Source organism: Patiria miniata, unplaced genomic scaffold, assembly GCF_015706575.1.
Source record: "Patiria miniata isolate m_02_andy unplaced genomic scaffold, ASM1570657v1 HiC_scaffold_9, whole genome shotgun sequence".
Lineage (NCBI taxonomy): Eukaryota > Metazoa > Echinodermata > Asteroidea > Valvatida > Asterinidae > Patiria > Patiria miniata.
The window spans coordinates 19,703,092-19,726,478 of NW_024037076.1; the positions used below are offsets into that span (position 1 = coordinate 19,703,092).

A 23,387-nucleotide genomic window follows, 5' to 3' on the forward strand; every position below is an offset into this window, starting at 1 on the left:
CCCCAACTCTTTCTGGCTGTTTAAGGGGTACTTATGCAAGGAGCAAATAGGGTTTGGGAGTATTGTATAAGAAATCTAGTTGGCACTCCCTTTTTGGTCATTTATAGATAGGTCATTTGAGATCAGTACAATCTGCTAAACTTTCTTTGGAAGTTGGCGTCCAGTTTCATCATGGTCAATTGGTCATCGTACTGCTACCTGGAGAAGGCCTTGTGGTTGTCCCCAGCTTACCAGACTTAAGCAGGTAGCTGATACTGTCCAGTTGCTCCCAAGCGATTGTTGGTCACCTGATTCTGATTGGTGAGGTTGGTGGTCACCAAATCTTCAGAAGTCACCTCCTTTTTTCTGTTTATTTCTTTTTTTGTTACGTAATTTGGCAAAGGCAAAACCGAAGAGCCCCAAGGCTGATGTGAAGAACTGGATTTTGCAGTATGCTGAAGCATACAGTGATGAGGAGGAGGAAGAACAGCTAGAACCCATGCAGCAAGAGGAGGTCACTGATCCAGTGAGTTTATGTAGATTGATTGATAAACTATTAATCTGCGTGATTATTCGGCAATTGGCCGAGATAGGCCACGAAAGTCATTGTACTTATATCCAGTGGCGTCCCTTGGTAGGAGATGTGGAAGGAAATTTTAGTTTTAGTGTTGGGAGGAAAACCCCAGAATGATATTCTAGGGAAAACCCACGGAATCAGGCACGGAATGAAAACCCAATCCCCATATTGGTCCAGGCGTGATTCACACCCGGCTCACAGCGGTGGAAGGCAAGGAAAGTACCGCTACGCCAATCTGACCCCCTAACTAACCATTAATTAATAATTTAGTTCAAATAAAATTAGTTAATAACATTTACCGTGCGTACATTGCACCCGCAGTTGACCAGTTCACGCATGTTGTATGCCCCTTCCATAAACAGGCACTTCGCAGGAATGTCATTACAAATTGAAAAAAAAAGAAGTAAAGAGGCCGAACCTGTGTTAACAGGTAACGGAGTGCCCATCTCTCTTTCGTTAGCGATTGGGCCAGACTCATATGCTGCTGTGGGGGGATCGCCACACCTCCTCCACAGCGAGTCTGTTACCTTCCCAGCATTGAATAATGCGGGTACCCATTTAACACCTGGGTTGAGAGGAGTAATTGAGGTAAAGCGCCTTACTCAAGGGCACAACACGCATGGCCGTGGCGGGGCTGGAACCCACAACCTCACGATCATGAATCCTGTGCTCTACCGCTAGACCACACGTGCCTTCAAATTGAAAAACACTGTACAAAGTCTTTGTGGTTTAGAGTTTCCTCTTTTTTCCTAAATTCTTAGTTGCATGCCTGCATAAAACACCATCTACTGTTGGTGCATGAAGTCCATCCATGTAACAAAAACTGTGACAGTGACCATCCAATTTGTTAAGTTGGCATGGAATGACCCTTTCGTTAATGTGCTCTAGTGTTTTCTACAATTTCTTATTTATATGGCTTCATTGGTTGACTGTCATAATCTAGACGGAGTATTACTTGAAGCTGACAGCTCAACTCTTGGACGCCAAGGCAGCTGCTAGTCTAGCCAAACAGGGCGGTGACAAGAAATCACAGACAGAGGCAGGGAGGGAGATTGCCAGGCTTACTAGAGGTAAAGTGTGTAATCAAGTGTATTGCACAAACAGTGTACGGTGCTTCGTCACCAATCTTGAGAGCTCCTGTGAAAGGACACAGTGTCTTACACACGCAGTCCTACTTTACCATTAGGTCTGAGGACAAGGTATTGAGTATCCCTGTTTTTCCTCAGTATCCTCAAAATATGTCTTTTAAAACAAGCCAACAGGAGCCTTGTGCGAATTGCGGTTTATTTTTAACAGAGATGGCACAAGTCGAGGAGCATCCAGACTTTGACCCGAGGGTTAAAGAAGTCTTTCGAGGGGACGAAGTGCGGGAGGATGGTTCCGAAGAAGTGACGGCAGCTTCGTCTGAGAAAAGGAAAAAGAAGGAGAAGAGAAAACAGACACAGCAGGAGGAAGAGGAAGATGTCGGGATGTTCAATCTCTTTGCAGAAGAACCAGCATCATCATCATCTTCTAAAACTGGTAATGTCAGAAAAGATGGCAAATTTTATTTTTATTTGTTCTGGTTATGAAACCAAAGATTCTTCAAAAGTACAAAGGTATTGCTGCTCTGGAGCTTGAAGAGACCTAGGGTGGTAGATGATAAAGAGTTTTTAAAATCTATTTTTTCATTTAATGTTTTATTACCAAGGTAGTCCCATCAATTGTCAAAGAACTGTTCTCCCTGGAGGACACGGGTTAAAACACATGGTTGGACAATACACAAAAATACATACATGTATAAAAATCAGAACAGATAACAAATTAAAAAAAAAAAAACACCACAAAATATGGTAAACATGTTTGTGATCCAAGACGTGTCCCTCAGTGGCTGTTGTGGTTAGCCGTCTGCAGTTTCTGCACACAGTCAAGGCTGGATATGCATTTGTTACTTCTTTCAAGAAATAAAAGGGTGAATTTTGAATGTGATTCAATGAAGTAAGATGACATTGAATATTTTACTTTATTGTTGTTTGATGAAGTTGAAATAGATTGTCCACACAAGTCTATTGTGCATTTTTCTAGGAATATTGACATTCTGCTAGCAAATTTACATGTTTAAACCAGAAATTTAAGTGGTGTTGCCATGTTAGTTCCATAGAATTCTTATGAGAAGTTGTTCCTCAACCATCTTATTCCGTCAAGTTGCCTATTCAAATTTGGCTGTCAGTGTCTACTTTGTTTTACATTGGTGAAGCATCACAATTTCTTAACCATCCTATGCAAACATACCATATGTACGAAGTTGTCCTTTCAGTCAAAATCAGTCAAGTGACTTTTAAGAGTTAAGAGCTCCCAGCCTGCATAAAGCAGGATTGACTGGCTTTGACTGTTTATGTAACTATGATACAGCTATACTTTGGCTGTAGGTGATTGATAAGGCAGCTGTGCCTACTGCTTGCCTGTTTTTGTCTGTTGACTGAATTTGACTAGTCGCAGTGCTTGCTTGAAATATGATCTGACTGTTGGTGACTAGCCTGTGTACAAGGCATAGCAGGGGAAGAGGATTGATTTTTTGACTGTATGTGACTGTTCAAACAGCAGGAGGGTTGAATGAATTAAGTCTGAGAAACTAGACTTGTCCAAATATTGGGCTTTTGATTATGGACAAAAAGATTCGCTGAAATGTCTTGGTATTTATAAAGTCCAAGTCCTTTTGCAGATTTGTACCTACCAAGCTATATCAAAGTGTGTGTCTGAGTCATTCGACATAATCAGTAAGACCCCCTTTACACAGGGCTGCGACCTTTGGGCCTCCCTTGTGCGACCATAAAACTGGCCAGGTTGCCGTTGGAGGCTCAAAGGAGGCCGAATGGTTGCCTAGGTCGTTCAAAGGTGGTACACAGGATGTTCAGACATCGCCATGGTCGCCGTAAACTTTTGAACATGTTCAAAACAGTCGCACAAAGATCGCCGAGGAGGTTGGTTGCTCAAAGGTGGATCAAATGAGGCAGAAGGGAGGCACAAGCATTGCCATGGTTGCAGAATGGATGCACAATAGTCGGCCAATGGTCGCCACGTAATAGATCCGTTCTGTTGCAAATTTTACCGTCAATCTGGGCGATGCTTCTGCCTCCCTTGTGCCTCAAGGGTCATTTAGGAGGCAGAAGCATGGCTGAATGGTCGACAAGTGATCGCTGTTAGTTGCCGTTGGTCACCGATGATGGCACAGAGGAGGCACAGGGGAGGCTCAATAGTTGCCCAAACGTTGCTCTGGGGTCGCCTATGTTGCCTATAATCGCGTCGGTTGCCGTAGGTTGCACAGGGGAAGCACAGGGAAGGCAGGCAAGTGCCTCAGTGAACGCACAGTTCGCTCGTAGCTCGACATGGAAATGCCCGAAAAATGCAGTTTTGGTGGTTCAAGGGAGGCACACAAGGATCGCTGGAGCAGTTACATTGAAACAGGATTTTCCCTGGGTTTAGGCGACCATTGAGTGTCCTGGCCATTTTTTGGTCGCTCATAGGTGGTACAAAGGTCGCAGCCCTGTGTAAAGTGGGCCTTAACACAAACTTGACGTTCACTGTTCGTACACTCTCCAAAACATTTTAAATGTAAACCGTCAACAGTACTGTAGGTTTTTGTATTTTTGTAGGATTTAGTTTTTTTGTATCGTACTTACAGCTTCTACTAGTGCAACTCCCAAGCAAGACGTCCGTAGCTTTGCCTACAGCCAAAAGAACTGGACCGGCAAGTCCCCAAAACAGTTCTTGATAGACTGGTGCCGGAAAAACCTCCCCAAAACTGCCGCTCCTAAGTACCACAAAACCGAGGTCCGAGGCAATTGGAAGTGCAAGTGAGAATTTAATAATGCGATTTAAGTTATTAAACAAAGTTAACTACATAGTTTTTACTGTTGAATAATTTTCACAGTGTTAGGTTCTTGTGATCCACGAGTCCTTTTGAGTTTCTCAAAAGACAATCACAAGCCAACTCAAAAGAAATTTAAATGAATGGTAACAAAGGGGTCCCTTTATTGTTCATCCCTTGTAAGAGATCATACTCCGCGCAAAAGCCACCAAGAATTTGTGGTGTTGCGTCAGGTTTTCAGGCTCCAAATTCGTAAAAGTTGAACACAATTCAATTTCAGGGAATTTCCCAGCGAATGTTTTGTGACGTTGAATTTGCTTCAAATTCACTTTCATGTGAAGTATGAAAGGGCTTCACTTTGTTGCTGGACTTTTAAAGTGACTCATGATTAACTTGAGGCCAGCCATGTGATGTACATGTGATCCAGCATAGGTATCTTTGAATACAACACTGAATTTTCATAAATTTAGCTGTGCAAAATGTTTGGAATTTGCTGGGTGAGTAATACCTCATTTTACAACTTAAGAAAGTTAAAAACCTTCAACAGAAGGAAACATTTCAAGCAGACTAGATAGCCGTACAGGTAAATGATTGTTGCAAATACATAATTTTGCATTTTTTCCAAGATGTTTAAAAGATTATCATGATTACTAATATTAATATTTCTTCTTAATTCTGATAAGATGTGATGTAATGTCTTTGTTTTCTTATTTCGAAAATCTTGATTGATGGCATTATTTCTGCACTGGCAAGGCTGATCATCGATCGCAAGAAAGAACCACCGCTGATCGTTAAGCCAGATATCTTGACGGAGACCACAATGGAGGCACAGCATGTGGCCAGTGTGCTGGCACTCTGGAACCTTGCCAAGACCACAGTAAGCCCGAAAGACTTTGCCCTTTAATGAAGATGGTGTTGTAGTCGAGTCCACCACAAGCCAGTCACAAGTCTGGTCAAAAGTCCAGTCATAACAATGGATGAACAATAACAAAGGATTGTTGTTTTTTGTCACCGTTCATTTCTACAGCTTGTGACTTGACTTGAGACAGGAAGACTGCTCCAACTATTTGTAAATTCCTTTCAGAGTCCAACACTTCCCAACAATTATTCCCTCAGAAAATCAGCCCCTTGTAGTGCAGGATCAAAGTCCTGAATCCAACGAAATCTATCAACTTGAGCTGTTGGATTTTGCTGAAATTTGACAATTTAAGGGTTAGAGTACATGTAACTACTTTTTGAGGACCTTTGAAAATTACCAAAAAAATCTCTGAAAGTTTGCACAATTTTCAGAAAGCTTCTGTGCAAGTCTGTTGAACTCTATCCGGCAGGAATCCAACACGAGCCTACGGAAAGACTTTTCAGTTTGATTGTTGTAGCAAGCAGTGAACAAAAGATCATCTGTTTCAGTTATTGGGTTTTGTTGGATTCAGCAGGCTTTAAAAATTTAACAAAAAAACTAGTCCTGTGGTACCGTATTTTAATTTCTTTGTAAACAGTCTATACATCAACTACTGCCACCCCCATATAAAGAGTTGTGGTTGGAGTGGAGAGATGCTGAAAATAAAGCTAAGGAAGAAATCAAGACAGAGGAAAACAAGGTAAAGCGGGTTCCTGTTTAGTACGATTCCTCCTGAATTACGCAAATTTCACTACTGTGTTCTTGCCCTTCACCTATGTAATTTCATAAAGCACTGAATCATCATTGCTGTCTGAGAGCCTGCAAGAAAAAAAGTTACAACCTTGTTGGCTGGAGTGGGACTCAAACCCACATATTCCTGCTTACTAGTGCAGACGTCTTAACCACTCAACAAGTTTCCTTTTTTACCAAGTCCTCCAGACTCATATATTTGACTATGCGCCTTTTGCCTTTTTACTGACCCAATTTCCTACTCGGTTTATAGGTGACTTTTAGCTCACAAGCAGTGAGCTGCCTGGTCAAAAATGTAAATTTTATTTTGAATGCATATTAGAATTTAAAATGATACCAAAGTCAGTTCATTCCTACCTTCTTACATGAAGTTTGTGTTTTCAAAGTCAATTGACTAGACCGCCATATAAATGGGCTTTGAACTTGATCCACTGAAAGACACTGTTTTTGATGTGTCACTTTATTTGTAATTAAAGGAGGACACTTTAATTGTAAAATGAAAGAGGACAACTTAATTGCTTTATTTCTTAAAAACTCAAAATAGACACTGACTGATTTTTTTTTTTTTTCAAGTTTTTCGTGCCGTAGTGCGAAGTCAAGATTGAGTCATTCTGTATTTTTTGTGGGTTTTTAGCCCAGGGATCAATTTGTCGCTCAACTGCTCAAGAAGCTAAAACTACAATCACCTTCAGAGGGAGCAAGCACCGACCAGGGTACAGCAGCCAATAATGAGGAGGTAGAGGAATCCTGGGAAGATCATATTGGGAATGTGGTGAGTTTTTTTTAATATAGCATTGTTATTAAAGATACATAAATTTGACTACAATATTGAAAAACCATTGGGTTGTACAACATTTCGGATTTGTCATGGACAGTGTTAACAGATGCAAACCACACAATCTCATGCATTTGTGAATGCTAATGCGAAGCAATTTCAATGTCATGAAATATTCATGGTGAAATTCGCCCGAGTTGAAATGTTCAACCTTGGCGAATTGACAGCGCAAAATCGTGCAGCAATGGCACACGTTCACATTGGCATTCACGATCGCGACAAGTATGACCCAGCTGAAACATGGTGGGACGAGTGGGCACGACATTATACCACCAGTTGTAGCAAGGTCATTTGGTTATTTGTTAAAAGTATGGCGATAGCTTAGCCATACTTGGACTCTTGTCTACATACACTGTACTGCAACGGGGTCAAGGAAATAAACATTTCAAAACCATGGAAAAAAATTGCAAAAATTGAAATATCTCAAAACTTACAGGTATGAATTCATTTAAACTCGCCATACGTGTACAGGGTGAGTCAGAATGATCTGGACCCAATTAAAGAAAACATTAAAAATATGTACCAATTATCAAACCAAGTGTATATCCATTGTACCATTTTGAAGAAAAGCGCTACCAAAGAACACACGCTAAAAAATTTGACGCTAAACATTCTGACAACGGTTCCATGGTTCAACAAATTTATTGAAATTGCGTACTAATGTGAAGCAGTGTTATAACAAATAAAAACCTAGTCATGGTGACTGACTCACTTGAAGTTATTGACACATAAAAAAAGGCAAAACGAATTCCGTGTGCAGACTGGAAAATGAGTCACTTCAATGAAAATGGCACAACTCCTCACCACAGCCACTAATGTGAAAAATTCAAAATTCCTGTGGAAGACAAGGTAATAACCATTCATGTGAAACACTCAGTTTTTTTCTCATATACTCTATTTGCTACAAAAAAGTGGTGAACTTGGGTCCAGATCATTCTGACTCGCCCTGTATAGGACATATGCCTTAACACCCGCCAGCTGTATTTTAATCATGCGGCTATTACGCAAAGTACGTACAACTACGTTTATCCTGAATGTGCACAAACCCACAGCGTCTCCATGTTAGTGTCAGGCGCCATCACCAATGCATTGGAATGACCCTCTCAGTGGTCTCGCCTTACTCTTCCTAGGTAACTTTTGAGGGGTACTTGCAGACAGAGACCATAAAAAGGCTGTTAATCATCGTGTGACATTACAAAGATAAATACTAAGTTAGCAGATTCAGATAAGTTTCTTTGTAATGCTCATCTATGTGTAGGATGAAAGGCAGTCTACCTCAAAAGCTGCCCCAGGCAGTACAAGCAAGCCCACAGTTACTGGAGCAACGTTACGCACCATAATGCAACGAAGACAGGTCAGTAGCAATTTGTCTACATGCTGTTAATATTTTGCAATATCGATCGCAAAACCCAAACCTACAGACCAGAAATTCTCCAAAATGAACCATACCTTTTTTTTTATGTTGCATCACAATTTTGTATGGTTTATCAATTTGCCCCCAAATAGTTTTCACAGAATGAATTATCCAGAATGACTAAACCTCTTGTATTTTTGTGAGAGAGAGCCAAATTTCTTACTTGTCCATTCACCATCACTGTTCAGCCGTTATTTAGCTATTTACCAAGCTCCCACGCTATATAAAACTGAAATCTTACACTTGCTTGATTTTGAAAAGATTTTTTCCCCAAATTTAGCACTTCCTAATGCAGAAAGATTTGAGAGAAAAAAATCAGCAATGTATAATTCTGTTTTGTAGAAATCAGCCGCCTACCATGAGATGTTGGCAATTCGCCAGGCCTTGCCTGTCTACCAGCATCGAGACACCATCTTGAATCGCCTCAAGACCAGCCCGGTGGTCATTGTGGCGGGAGAAACAGGCAGCGGGAAAAGCACCCAAGTGCCACAATTTCTCCTCGAGGTATTAGAAATAAGCTGTAGTCACGGACGGGTTTTGGTGGTCGTTGCCAGAAACTAGTTGGGTTGTCTCTCAATGGTTTGGCAATTTGAGAAGTGCAGTAAATCCTTCTTCACATCTGAAGTAGCAAAAACACTCAACCAATGAGAAACAACCGAACCACTCGTAGGTTACAACTCTTAAAATGCGCCCAGAGTTAAAACCATGTAGGATCATTTGCAATTACCCAGAAAAACACCTTCAGATTTAATGGCAGAAACCTTGCTCAAAGTGAAGATAGGACTGGCATCAAATACCCTGTCAAATTGTTCTATCTGCGCCAGTAAAGGACAAGAGTTCAATCCAACACACACAATAACCGCAACTGTAATCGACTTATCGGATATAACGGGAGACTTTAATGAACAAAGGCGAGAACGCACATTGAGCGATAAATGATAGAACCAAGACAAAAGGTCGAAGGTCACGAACGCAAGAGGGCGTAATCACTACTACTGGCGCTGACATGGTATCATTTGGAAGAAAACTTACATTGAAGGTGGTTTACAAATAATATGGTGCCAGCAAGCTCTGTTTTTACGTGCGTTAGCAGCAGAATCCAGTTAGGAGACCCAAAAACTTCTGCACATGTTTCTGTGGGATTTTTTTCAAAACTGTACAGAATCCACTGAGCTGAAACTTCAACATGTTCATGTTGTGCAGCCTTCCTAAAGCTTTGAGCAATTTTCTTGCTTCAAATGAAAACAAATGCACAAAAAGCAAATGATCCTACATATCCTTAGCATTGAAAAATATCTGACGTCCAGATTTTCTTCTTTTCTTTTTTTCATTACATTTGCCAAATTCAACTTTGAATCCCCTTGACTAAAAGACCCTGTTGCTGCAACACTTAATTTTGGAAAGTTTCCTTATTTTTTGTCATTGTTTTGGGACAGGATTTGGTCATGTCAGGAGAGGCTAGCCGTGCCAGCATCGTGTGTACTCAACCTAGGAGGATATCGGCCACCAGTCTGGCTAGAAGAGTATCGCAGGAGATGGCGGAAAAGGGGCCAGGCTCAAAGGTATGAAGACCTGAGCGAACCGAAAGTAAACCAAAAAAGTGTTTTACATTGAAGCTATCTTTGAGTTGTGTGCTTTATATGCACAGGAACATGCATGAGCATACTTGTGCATTCATTGTCACTGAGTTAAAACGACATACATTTCAAATATGGCTGCTGAAAATATTAGTAAATAAAATACAACATCATACATTAGTTAAGAACTTTTTTCTAAAGTGAATATTCTTTGTGCGTAGCCAATTTCTGCAAGTTGATACAAGGATGTGTACCTGTAACATTAACAATCCTGAAGTGGATATTTTGGGGTATAGGGGGCCTGTAAGGTTAATTTGGAATAGGGGATTCAGTAAGGTTGGGCAGGGGCTGGGCAGGGCTGGGCTGGGTAAGGTTGGATTTGGTTTGATAGAAAAGGGTTGGGCTGGGCTGGGTTGGGCTGAGCTGGGCTGGGCTGGGTTGGGCTTTGCTGGGTTGGGCTTTGCTGGGCTGGGCTTGGCTACGCTGTGCTGGGCTGGGCTGGGCTAAGCTAAGTAGGGTAGGGTAGGGTTGGGTTGGGTTGGGTTGGGTTGGGTTGGATGGGGTTTGATAAGATATAGTTGTGTTGGGTTGATTGGTTATGGTTGGATTGGCTCTGGTGGATTAGATCTGGTGGATTTCATTCGGGACGGAATGGGTCAGGGATTGGTTGGGTTGGGTTAGGTAGAGAAGGGAAGAGTAGGGTTCGATCTGGTTGGGTTAGGTTTGGTAGGGTTGAGATGGGCTGGGCTGGGCTGGGCTTGAATTGATTAGCTTGGTTGGGTTGATGTTGAACTTACTGTTACCTTCAAAATGTGCTTGTGGTCCTCATCCAACATACAGTGATGAACAAGCCCTTACCAATTTGATAACTCATTTCCTAATATTGACTTGCCTCATTCTAATTTCTCGCTCATTCTACTTTTTTCCCTCATCCAGGATTCCATGTGCGGATATCAGATCCGGATGGAGTCCAAGCAATGCCCCACCACAAGGCTCCTGTACTGCACCACGGGGGTGCTCCTACGCAAATTACAACTGGATCCCAAGTTGCAGGATATCAGTCACATAATAGTGGATGAGGTTTGTACTAATTGAAAGAAATTCAGTGGCAGTATAAAATACTTGAGGGTGCCCCTACAAGTTTATAGAACTCTCAACAAATGAGAAATTTTCTTACTAATTTATAGAATTATTCTGGTTTATCACGTTAACCAAAATTCCCATTAAGAAAAAAAAATTGATACAGAGTGCATGTAGTTACACTATAATCATGGCTCCATAGCCAAATACAGCAACCATCTCGCAAGCTCTCCAATAGCAGTTGCAACCCAACATTAAAAGTTGTAGGATGTATCAGTTTCAGCCTGTGATGATCGGTGGTGATTGGTTAGTAAAATATTCCGTCAGGAATAGTAATTTACACCAACTGTAGTTGACAGGGTTCACACAGTCATGGATAAATCCAGGAAAATCCTGGAATTTAAAGCATAGACTGGAATAGCATAGAAATTGGTTGTGGAAAGCCCTAATTTTGCCCTGGAAAAGTCATGGCGATATTTATGTGGGAACCCTGAGTTGATATTACGCATGAATGGATGTCCTCCAAACAAAAATATTGACACTTACAAGGTAAAAAACAATTTTGACGTCGGACTATGTTCACCAGGTCCACGAGCGCAGTGTGCAATCAGACTTCTTGATGGTCATCCTCAAGAATCTTCTGCTGCTGCGGCATGATCTTCGGGTGGTGCTGATGAGTGCAACGGTAGAGAGTGCCAAGCTGTCAGCATACTTCCAGCATTGTCCGGTGGTCAGCATTCCAGGCAGGACGTTCCCTGTACAGGTGAGTGCATCTGGCTGCTTACCCTGTAAGCACACCCATGTTTACGTTACATACCTAGTGTGGACATTTTTTTGTTTTCGTGTAGTTAAGAAAAACCTGTGAAAAAAAATCATTTTACTCACACTGTGAAAACTGTTTAAACCCACATTTTTTTCTATGATTCCTTTTAGTGTTTCTCTTCATAAACCTAACCCCAAAATGCCTCTGAACCTGTTTTCCAGAGAGTGGGCAAGTCCACACAATGTCGCTGCTACCTGGTTTATGTGGACATCTTTTGTACGGAAGTCCACACAGTGAACGTAATGCTTGTACATAATCCTTAGTTATGGGATACACGCATGCGCATAAGCCAAAAGTCTTTGCTATGTGAAATATGCTAACCGTAAGCACAGATTTTTCTGCTACAGTAAGCAGGGAGTTTTCGCTGATGGTATTAAAGAGCCATGAAATTAGGCCTAGCAGATTTATCTTTTTTGACTTCTCTTGTGTGCCATTAAAAAGTGAAATACACTGCTCAGAGTCTTGTAAGGTTGGCGTTTCCTCTTTTTTGTGTGAATTCCTAGTTGCACGCTGGTAAAATATTGCTCACAGGCCCTGGAAACGCTCTGAGAAGACAACCATTACAAACTTAAATTGCAAGGAAACAGACCCTAATATTCAGATTTGCACTCCCCAGCATAAAATCCATCCTAAAAGCTTGTTCAATCCATTTTTTAATTAATATTTAGGTACATCACATAGAAGACGTGATAGAGCAAACCAAGTATGTACTAGACAGTGACTCCCCATACGCTATGAGGTTTGAGTCACTGGCACAGGAGGAACACACCACAGTGTCTGTTACTGGGAAGGCTGGACAGACGAAAGACATCCAAGTAAGTTTAATGGTCTAGTGTGATATTTGCTGATCATTTCCTTTTACGCTGAGGGAAATAACCATAGCAGAAAATCATTATTTAAATATCCTTTGCACGATATCCTCAAAAGATTTTGAGCGCTGTGGCCTCGTGGTCTGGAACTCATGGTCTGTGGGTAATTCTACAGGGTGTGGGTTCGAGTCCAACCTGGGTGGTGCGTGTGTCCTTGGGCAAGGCACTTTGTCACTCATTGCTTCTTCCCGCCCAGGAGTAGATGGGTACCTATGAGGGCAGATATGGTATATTGTGGTTGGTTTTAGCTGCTTTGCGCCAAAATGGCAGCATCGAGCTGTAAGGACGTTATTCACGAGGTGCCAGACTATTTATGCATTCTAGCCTCACTTTCAATTTTTTGAAATGTGGCTTAAAACATCAGGGTGTTTTTAATCAAAAATTTTGAATTATTCATCAGAGCAGACTGTTATTAATTTTTAACTTACTTTATGTCGTTGTTTTTTTCGCAAGTTTCAAAAACGAAGATTTTACCTCGTTTTCAATTTATATGGAAGACTCATGCATAAATCCCATACTCCCCACGGAGCTGAGATGGTATTTGGAATGTTTCATTTTCCCAATGAGCAGGGTATTAATGATGTAGCGCCTTGAGCACCAGTATTAATGGATACGTGCGCTTCATTAAAAAAACACAGTATTATATTACATGCAAAGACACATCCAAGTCAGGTACGCAGAAATATTTAGAGTACGATGTCTAATGGTCTGGTGGGATATTTTTCATCTATTTTTGTTCACCCCGAAGGAAGTGACTTTTTGGTAATCATAATTTAAATATACTTAAATATAGCTTTTCTGTAAAATCTCAGATTTTGGATGTGTCCCATATTTGCAAAAATGCAGTATTCTGGAAACCACACTTTGGGGAAAAAAACGGTGATGTAAAGTCTCTTCCAACATTTTATTGTTCCAACATTCTCTCTGTTTTATCTGCAGGTAAGCTGGGAAACACAGGATATATCTACTCTAGATGAGGTAGGATTTTTAAAAAAAATTTAGTGAATACAAAATTAAACTTGTATTTAGAATAAGTCGAGAGTCTAATTGTATGTATGAGGTCAAGCAAAGCAATTGACATTGGTGGGAATTAAACCTTCAACTAATGGAATTGGTGGGAATTAAACCTTCAACTAATGGAATACTTCGCCACCGCTCTACCATCATGGTCTTTCACAAGGGGCACTAAATCCAGCAAGCAATGTAAGATGCCATTTTGAGGTAGAAGCAGGCTTGCACGCAGGTGGTATGTATGCACTGCAATGTAACTAATAGGGTTACTAAAATGCGTGCAACCTCGACTTAAAAAAGCGTGATACAGTTGTGTGAGAGTAGTTATACCTCAAAAACGGCTTCTACGGACCAATTACCGAGGTAAAACCACAAACCGAGGTAAAACCACAAACTGTCATTAATTCTGTTGACTTAATCTATAAATTGATTTTAAAATTTGACAGAGCGGTCTGGACCCAGACTCCTACAGCAAAAGGACCAGGCAGGTGTTGACCAGACTAAACTGGGACCGAATTAACATGGATCTCATTATGGTGAGAGTTTGTGTATCTGTTTCAAAACTGTCATTTTTTCCCTGTTAATTCTTAGCACATTTGTTTCATTCATATTGATTTTTCGAAATAACGGACGGTTCATACGTCACATGAATGCGGACACAAAGCAAACATGACAACAGGAAACACTCGCTGGGAAATTGCCGGACTTGAAACGTGTTCAACTTTTGTGAATTGGCAGTTTGAATACTTGCTGTGATGTCACAAGTTTGTGTTCACGTTTGCTTTCGCGCCAAGTATGAACCAGACTTTCATCAGTGTGTGAACTGCACGCATGAACAGTAGACTTTGGTCTGTGAACATGTTGTTGCTGTAATTATTTTTAAGTTTTTGTTGTTGGTACAGGAATTAATCTTCTTTCTGGGTGAAGACTCGTCCTACAGAAGTATAGGTGGTGCTGTGTTAGTATTCATGCCTGGCCTAGCCAACATTCAAGAACTTTACGAACTACTGCAGAGTGATTCCAGATTTCCGTCGAGCAAGTTAGTCATTCTGAAAACTGTATTCACCAATTTTATTTTACTAGATCGTTTACACCATGTTAACGGATATCACTTTTGGTAGTTATTACAAGTGATTGTTAGGATAGACAGTGTTTGTTTAGATATGTCTATCTTTGCCAGAGTTCTGGTAATGAGTCAATCAAAAGTTAGCCATTCTTTGGTCACTGTGTGACATAAAATTGGGCTTGTCTGATTTTTGAAGCTTTAACTACATCTGAATTATATTACTTTTACTGATATAGTGTCTGCTTTCACAAATTATGTCAAACACAAACTTATGAAACATCCTATTCAAGTAAAACACGGGTACTCGGGTACCCGTATAAGAAACCCAACCTCAAAATTCAAATCCTGGAAGTCATCTGACGGAATTTTTTTAGCTTTACAGTGTAAACTGCAACTTTCGCGAGAGTCATCTGTCGCGTGTTAAAATGCAGAAAAAATCTGTTTTGGTTTTCCATGTAGCCTGGTTTTCATTTTGAAAATTCCCCTCAAATGACATTAAAACCTTTCTTTTTCATTGTCTGAGAAGGTAATAAGTAATTTGTAATTTGTTGGTTTCGGGTACCGGATCCCCTTATCTGGAACTGGTTTCCTGACATCATCAGTCGGGTTCCACCTGGTTCCGATGCACAGCCCTTGCATTTATCCTTTTCATTTTCCCTGGGAAAATAGGGATGATGTATCCCCAACATATTTGGCCCAGCGTTAAATATGACACAGGATCATCCAAACAGGATGTTTGTACTAAACCCCCTCACCCCCTCCTACTCTCAATCACATCCCCCCCCCCCCCCCCCCCCCCGCCTCCTAAAGTATCTTGAAGATTTCAATCTCTATCCTCCATTTCCATCAGGTATAGAATACTGGCGCTACATTCAGTCCTCTCCTCAGAGGATCAGAGCTCGGCCTTTGAAATACCGCCCTCTGGAGTTCGCAAGGTCGTCATAGCGACCAACATAGCGGAGACGGGGATCACCATTCCCGACGCGGTGTTTGTGATCGACGCAGGGAAAGTGAAAGAAACAAGGTCAGTGAAGATGCTGTTTAATTAAGCATCGTGATAAATGGTCTTAGTTCAAATAGAAACATTAAGGCAAGCAGAGAATTAGCAAAACTGTATTTTTGGTTTTTGTCAAGATCTATAAACAGCACACTGTAAAAATGGTTTTCTGAAAACTAGAGAACAAAATTATTTCAAAAAAAGTTTTTGTGTCTCCATTGAAAATTTTTTTTGTGAATCAATTTTTTTTCTTATGTTAAGACATGTAAGAAAATCATTTTTAGCCATGCAGTATTTTTAAACAGTTTTATGTCAAGTTTATGGGGAGAGTGGCTGAGTCGTAAGGGTTTGTTATTCGACATCAGAGGGTCAAGGGTTCAAATCCAGCTGCTGGTCATAAGTTGTGTCCTTCGGAATGCCATTTTACCTCCAATTGCCTCTCTCCACCCAGGAGTATAAATATATCGGCATTAGCTTGGGAGTAACCTGTGATGGACTGGCATCCCATCCAGGGGGAATGGAAATATTCTCAGTAAGGATGTGACTTTGCATGTAATTTTGTAAATGTTTGGCAAATACAGGGTGAGTCAAAAAAACAATACCCAAATGGCAGGACCAATTTTTGAATGAAGTTTGGCCTGTAGCACTTTCAAAATCTACACGATTAAAACACGCACGCACATGTACCGTACCTTGTGCACAACGAATGGGGAAAACTGCGCTCCGGTTTTAGCGAGGTTCCGGCTATAACGACAGTATTGTGAAAGTCCATCGGACCTCGTTATAACGGGAGCCGACTGTACTTTTCAAGTTACGTAATTTTGAACACAAACACTGTTTTAAAGTTCTGTCCACGGATCACAAAAAAGTAAGTGCTCTTTCAGCAAAACGAAAACAATTCTCATAGGGATGTATGTGAATTGTTTTTGTGTAAACGTTTAAACGTGTAAACATCGCATCCTTAATTCTCAGTCAATTTGTGCCAAAGAAGGCTAAAGCCGTTTCGTCAGTGATGACCAGCAACACACATACTTTTTGTTGGTCTGTGTTTGTGAAGAGATTTAGACAAACTGAGCTATTTTGCAGGTACAATGAGATGAGTCAACTGAGCGCTCTGGTGGAGACTCACATCAGTAAGGCTAGCGCCAAGCAGAGACAGGGCCGAGCAGGCCGGGTCAGAGAGGGATTCTGCTTCAGGCTCTACACCAAACAACAGTGAGTCAAACTGCAGGGTTGCAGTATTAAATCCATCACAACTCCGGTCACAAATCTGGTTATATGTAAATCACAAGTGACTTAGCACTAAAATGATCCAAGTATTCAGCAATGTATGGGGTGCTGTGGTCCAATGGTTACGGTGTTCGACTTGTGTGCTGTGTTACATGGGTTCGAATCCTGACCGTGGGAACATGGTGCTTGTGCTCTTGAGCAAGGCACTTAACCATTATTGCTTCGTTCTTCGGATGGGACGTAAAGCCGTAGGTCCCGTGTGTTGCGTAATGCACATTAAAGAACCCAGTAACACTTGTCGCTAAGACAAGGGGTTTGCCCCGGTGTTTCTGGCAGTGGCTGCAATATGCGCCGCAGCACCTTGTAAACCCTTATAAGGTGCTACATAATGGGTCTCATATTTCTCATAAACTTTATTTACCTTTCTTTAATAATATACATAATTTCAAGCATCTTGAGTACCTAATTGTTGGTAGATACGTGCGCTATATTAGACTTTATTATTATTAATGTTACTCCTCCTGCATTTACAGGATTTGAGGCTTTTTTGTTAGTTTAATTAACATGTGTGCTGTTCATGTATTTGTATACACCTATACCTCAAATTTCCTGTATATTTTCAGAACATATCCCTGAGTATTTTTTAGATGAAATAATTGCTTTATTTCATTATACCAAACAGATATGAATCTTTCAAGTCCTATTCCCCTCCTGAGATTCTGCGAGTTCCCCTCGAAGATCTGTGCCTTCACATTATGGTGAGTTATATATGTTCCTCTGGACTGTTACTTATGATAGAATTTGTCTTGGAAAAAACCTCTGAACTTTGTAATTTGCCATTCAAGGATTTGTAAAAAAGTTGTATCTTCTCCAAGTGATCCCAGTTGCCATTTCCCAAGCTTGCAGCATTGTTGATATTGCTAGCATCGTGTCGTTGTGCTTTATTTAATAAAAAGAATGTGGTGGTTTGTTTTCTTCAGAAATGTGATCTCGGATCACCAGAAGACTTTTTACATCAGTGCCTGGATGCTCCCCAAGTCAACACAGTACGGGCCGCCATGAACCTCTTGAGAGAGGTAGGGGCATGTAAGGCTGAGGTCCCTACCCTGACACCCCTGGGGGAGCACCTGGCTGCATTACCCGTCAACGTCAGGGTGGGCAAGATGCTACTGTTTGCTGCTGTCTTTGGCTGTCTGGAGCCTGTGGTGAGTGGAATTTTAAAAGCCTAAATATTCTGTAAGACATTTGAATTCAAATAATCTATTTTTTACTCAGGTTTAAGGGTAAAATTTAGGGTTAATGGAAGAAAATAATTCTTGTTTCATGCAAAAAAAATGTCGTTACTAAGAAATATTTTCTTGAATTAAGATTTGTTTTCTTGAATAAAGTACTAGGAAGTGTTTTTTTGAATAAAAGTGGTGCTTTTTTAAAGCCACCAGCCTATTTCTGACAAGAAAAACAGTCTCTTAGATCAGCATTTTAGGAAATTTAATATGTAATTTTTTGGGGGCTAATCATCCTTACTCGTAGCAGAAGCTGAGTTGCGTAGGATGCAGGTACAATGTAGTCAAGCCGACCGCATGTAAAGGTGCCTTAGGCCGGCTGCCACCGTACGACCCATGTCTGACCACGGAGCTCAGCCAGATTGAAAGTGTTGATTTTTGCGGAGGGAGGAAAACCGGAGAACCCGGAGAAAAACCCTCGTGGCACAGGAGAGAATCAACAAACAACTCTACTCACATATGACCCAGGCCGAGAATTAAAAAAAAATATGAAAGTTATGAGCTTCATTTTCATAGATAAAAACTCTATGTACATGGTATGCACTTCTAATTTGTCACTTTACTTGATTTGGTTGTAACCAACAGGCCGTGATAGCCGCAGCCATGACAGACAAGCAGCCCTTCATTGTACCCATGGGTAAAAGACAACAGGCAGACGCAGCCAAGAAAGCCTTAGCCATTGCCAACTCGGACCACATCACTGTCTACAAGGTCTATGCTGGGTGAGATTTCATTCATCATTGTATGCGATAACTTAGATGATAGCTGTTAATCAACATGTACCCAATCACTTTTCAGTACGATAAGAAGTACTTTCCAGGGCACAAAATCAACATGCGCAGGTGGCTTAATTGCAACCCCGAATCTCCAAATTGTGCCCGTAATCTGTGAATGTCGAGAGCAAGTACTAGCGCCCGTTTTCCTACAGCATTGTTCAGTTCAACGTGTTCAGTTTAACATCGTGTATTCCTGTATGCTCTACCAAATTTGACCTGAACAAGGTTCAAGGCTGACAGTTACAGGCATTAAAATGAAGGGACATTCAAGTCATGAATACACAGTCATTGAGTACACATATATCGTTGACTTGTTGAAAAAAAAGGAACAAATAAATCACTTTTGGTAAGGATTCTTTTGTTTTGGACTTTGGTTGCATTGTTTTCGTGTGAATAAGCTATGTGTTGATGCACATTGAGAAGCAAGTTGGCAATGCATATTGGATATTATACCTGCTAAGATTTTAATTAAACTTTTGGCACAGCTCAAAAAAAATTACAACTTTTGAATACTCAGTTGCAGGAGTTTGAAACATAAATTTCTTGATCAAAACAACTTAATTATTCCTTTCCATTGCCCTGGCTTTTTTATGAGGCAAACTGTGTGGTGTTGGTTCAGATCAGTCAAGCATGAGGCTCGTTGCATGACTGCTTAAGCAACACCAGAAATCAACATTGCTTACTTTTCTTCGTTTTTTTTCTCTCAAGTTGTGTAGAGAAAGTTTCCTGAAGAAAAAAGCAAACATGCAAGTGCCTTGTTAACTGCAAATTGACATTATGGAGTTGGAGAAAGACTAGAACGATCTGTTTCTAAACAAAACTAGACTAAATTGAATAGTAGGTGGCAATTTTTTTGAATACTAACAAAGCTCTTGACACACTGCGTCCCCGCACTGATATGCAAATGTATAGCAACAAGTAGGCACCCCTCATTTTAAATATGTTCAAACCATACACCATCCTGAAGCGACTTCAAATGAGCACCAGACGAATGGAGGAAATGGGCTCTGGATGATGCTTGATGCTCATGCGAAAACGATGGGGATTTGTGCACATTCACAACAGGTCTCTCAGCCATCTCTGTAGGAGAACTGCAACTGCGTATTTTATGCAATCTAGCATGATTTGCGCAGTGTTGAAAATGTTCCAAACACGCGCGCTTGTTGATTAAAATGTGTTCGAAATATGACGCAGCCGATGCGCGTTATGCAAGTTGATGCTCAAAATGACCTGTCTGAATCTCTATTTTGTCATTTTGTCACTTTGTCGTGAGAACAATTAGCCCACCCTGCAGAAGTCCTTAGACTGATCCAGACATGAATTTTTTTTCAGACTTTAGTCTGAAATCAGACTTTTTGAATCTGAGAGAAAGACATTATCCGTATAGAAAGAAATGCATCTTTCTGACCTTTTTAAAAGGCAGTGAATGGCAGTTTCTTATGTTATATTTTGGAGGTCCTTGCAAAAACGTAGGGCATTTTCTCATGTCATGTGGGTCTAAAAGAAATGGTTTAAGTGAAGTCAAATATAGAATTGTCTCCCTTTTGGGGTAGAATAAGTGTCTCTGATCTCTTCCCTGGGGTATTTACAGATTCCTTATTCTCCCAAATGAGGTAGTTTATCTTTAAATTTGTCATTTTCATTGCATTCAGCTGGGAAGAGGCTATAGATCGAGGGAGAGTTGCTGAGACGTCCTACTGCTACCATAACTTTCTCAGTAGAACCACACTGCTGTCAATTAAGGTGAGCATAGTTAATCAAATGTGGATCTTGCCCTAAAGATGATATCATATTAAAATTGGCCTTCCAGTAGTAAAGAAAATGCACAATATTAGTTTTACCCTTCTATTCCCGGCATCATGGCAATGTTCTCTTTGGAAATAACAATATGCAAAATGCACAAAGTGTACCAATGAGTTTTAGTGTTAAGGTTAGTACAAAATGTACTCTATTTCCAGATTGATAGTAGATTTGGTTAAATTGCCTCTCGAAAACATTTATCTGTTGTATTCATCTCAAATTGAAAATCATCATTCAAAATAATACACTTATTCTTGTTTATTTCTGCTAATGAAACCAATGAAACTTGCGCAGTTGTTTTTTTACAGACACTCCATGGATCAAACAAATTGTTCTGTTTTCACACAAAAAAGGAAAAATGTGTTGTGATGAGGGAAAGGAAAATTGTCTCTTCATAAAAACTGTTTCAAAATTTTAGAAAAACCCTTTGATTAATTAAATACATTCTGTGTTTCTAAAGTCATCTGTTTAGTGTAAAGGACATATTTTGGGATATACTGTGAGTGGCTTTTCTTTAATACATTATAATGGTTTGTACTCAACTGAATGTGAATATCAACATGATTTTTCGATATCTAGGCAAGAATCTGCACTGTGAATTTGCAAAAGTCAAACACATGTCAACTCCAGCAAATTTTGCCATGGTTCGTGCTGTGCGTTGCATTCACATTCACACAAAGTTTGTGCCCTAACTCTGTTAGAATCAACTTTAAGATCTAGCCATCATACCTCCTTTTTTTCTTCAAGGATGTTAAGAATGATCTGATTAGGTTAATCCAGTCCATCGGCTTTGACGACGGTCTCAAGACTAACTCAGAGCCTTCCGGGGATGCAAAGGGTTCCTCGCACAGCCACGTTCACACTCCCGGCGACGTGTTGGAAATCAGCAAGTTCCGGGCCAAGGGTCCGAAATTCCCACTGACAACCGGGAACCTGGCTCTCCTAAAAGCCGTACTGACGGCCGGGCTGTACCCCAACGTAGCCAAAACGTCTTACAAGAAACGAATGGAGGGAGCCCCGGAGTCCAAGAAGATCTGTTTGGCGGAGACAACTAAAGGCAGCGTGGCAGTCCATCCGGCCTCAGTCAACCGAGAACTACTGACCAATGGCTGGCTGCTGTACATAGAAAAGGTACTTCATCCAGCGACTTAACCCTTGTGTTATTGTCACTGCAAGGGTCTGATTTCCCAAAATAGTCTCATCTTATTATGCATCTTAGGACAGGTCAATGCTGCCATTTCAGCGCAAAGCAGCTAAAATTTATCACAGTGACCATCTCTGCCATCACAGGTACCCATTTACTCCTGGGTGGGGAGAAGCAATGAGTGATAAAGTGCCTAGCCCAAGGACACACGCACCACAACCCCAGGCTTGACTCAAACCCACAACCTGCAGAATTACCCGCCGATCATGAGTTTAATGCTCCAGACCACATTTCCACGGCACTCCACAATTATGTAAATGTTTACAGACTTCAGGGCCAAGCTCCATATTAAACGTCTATTTTTCCATGCGTTAATTGTCAGAATACAGATTTATCCCGTGTGGTATATTTGAAAAATTGCTCAGGTTTCTAAGCTTAGAGTTCATCACTCTATTTCAGGGAATGCATGCCCACAGTGTTAATTGTCTCATTGAAACCACTGCATTCTAATTTACTTTCCCGCCTGGACTTGTGTTACCACATTTAGAGTAAATGGTCTCTTAGTATCAGTGTTTTGTCTGCCTGTAGGTGAAGCTGTCCCGTGTGTTCATCAGAGACAACACCCTAGTCTCCGCATACCCATTGTTGCTGTTTGGCGGTGCTTTGGCCGTTCAGCACAGAGAGAAACTCATCACTGTCGATGAATGGATCAAATTCCAGGTAGCAAACTGTTTGGATAATTTTTATTTGAATTTACCGTTGTCACAGGAAGGTTTTAAACTATTAGAAACCCACTTTAAATATATTGTCAAAGACGGAGTTAAGCCAAAGAGCAAAAGGCTGAGTAATATGGGAAATTATACATTATTGTGTTGTGTGAGATCTTTAACATCTGCTGAACCAAATGTTTGTTGACCCTTCTGTAAAGGCTCCCGCCAAAACGGCGGTCATCTTCAAAGAGTTGCGCAATCTACTGAGCTCAATCCTCGTCAAGAAACTCTCCCACCCAGGCCTAAAGATACAAGGTAAGACATCAAACCTTGCCATTAAGAGAGATAGTATTTCGAGGAGTTTAACGGTACAAAAAAAAATTACTGGAAATTGAAAATTGTGACATTCTTTAGAGGTCGTCAAAAAAGGGCTGGACAGCTCAGTTGGTAAAGCAGCAATATGGTATTCTGGAGGTCTCGGGTTCAAACTCAAACTTGTCAATATTCAGTGACCACTCCCCAGTTTATTTTCTTGAAAACTCAATAAAATTCATATAGAGTTAAAGGGAAGATACAACATTGATCACATTATCACGAAATACCTTACTGAATTGTTAGGGAATGACAGTCTAAAGCATCCTGTAAAATTGTAGCTCCTGGTGTGCAGACATTTTGAAGAAAAATTGTATTTTTCCAACGCTGGAAATTTTTCAAATTTAGT

At 40.7% G+C, this 23,387-nt stretch overlaps 1 protein-coding gene across 1 annotated transcript in view; it reads left to right on the forward strand.

The window, feature by feature from the left end:
* Positions 1 to 23,387, forward strand: part of LOC119720074 (ATP-dependent RNA helicase DHX29-like) — a 29,294-nt gene that overhangs the window by 4,762 nt on the left and 1,145 nt on the right. The window contains exons 5-29 of the mRNA XM_038189597.1: positions 383 to 505; positions 1,500 to 1,626; positions 1,853 to 2,077; positions 4,218 to 4,389; positions 5,157 to 5,280; positions 5,900 to 6,001; positions 6,686 to 6,823; positions 8,145 to 8,240; positions 8,643 to 8,804; positions 9,737 to 9,862; positions 10,814 to 10,957; positions 11,544 to 11,720; positions 12,449 to 12,595; positions 13,589 to 13,627; positions 14,107 to 14,196; positions 14,563 to 14,699; positions 15,577 to 15,750; positions 16,810 to 16,938; positions 17,636 to 17,711; positions 17,934 to 18,158; positions 18,822 to 18,958; positions 20,665 to 20,755; positions 21,560 to 21,943; positions 22,545 to 22,676; positions 22,885 to 22,981. Coding sequence (XP_038045525.1) covers positions 383 to 505; positions 1,500 to 1,626; positions 1,853 to 2,077; positions 4,218 to 4,389; positions 5,157 to 5,280; positions 5,900 to 6,001; positions 6,686 to 6,823; positions 8,145 to 8,240; positions 8,643 to 8,804; positions 9,737 to 9,862; positions 10,814 to 10,957; positions 11,544 to 11,720; positions 12,449 to 12,595; positions 13,589 to 13,627; positions 14,107 to 14,196; positions 14,563 to 14,699; positions 15,577 to 15,750; positions 16,810 to 16,938; positions 17,636 to 17,711; positions 17,934 to 18,158; positions 18,822 to 18,958; positions 20,665 to 20,755; positions 21,560 to 21,943; positions 22,545 to 22,676; positions 22,885 to 22,981 — 3,574 coding nt within the window. The remainder of the gene's footprint in view (positions 1 to 382; positions 506 to 1,499; positions 1,627 to 1,852; positions 2,078 to 4,217; positions 4,390 to 5,156; positions 5,281 to 5,899; positions 6,002 to 6,685; positions 6,824 to 8,144; positions 8,241 to 8,642; positions 8,805 to 9,736; positions 9,863 to 10,813; positions 10,958 to 11,543; positions 11,721 to 12,448; positions 12,596 to 13,588; positions 13,628 to 14,106; positions 14,197 to 14,562; positions 14,700 to 15,576; positions 15,751 to 16,809; positions 16,939 to 17,635; positions 17,712 to 17,933; positions 18,159 to 18,821; positions 18,959 to 20,664; positions 20,756 to 21,559; positions 21,944 to 22,544; positions 22,677 to 22,884; positions 22,982 to 23,387) is intronic.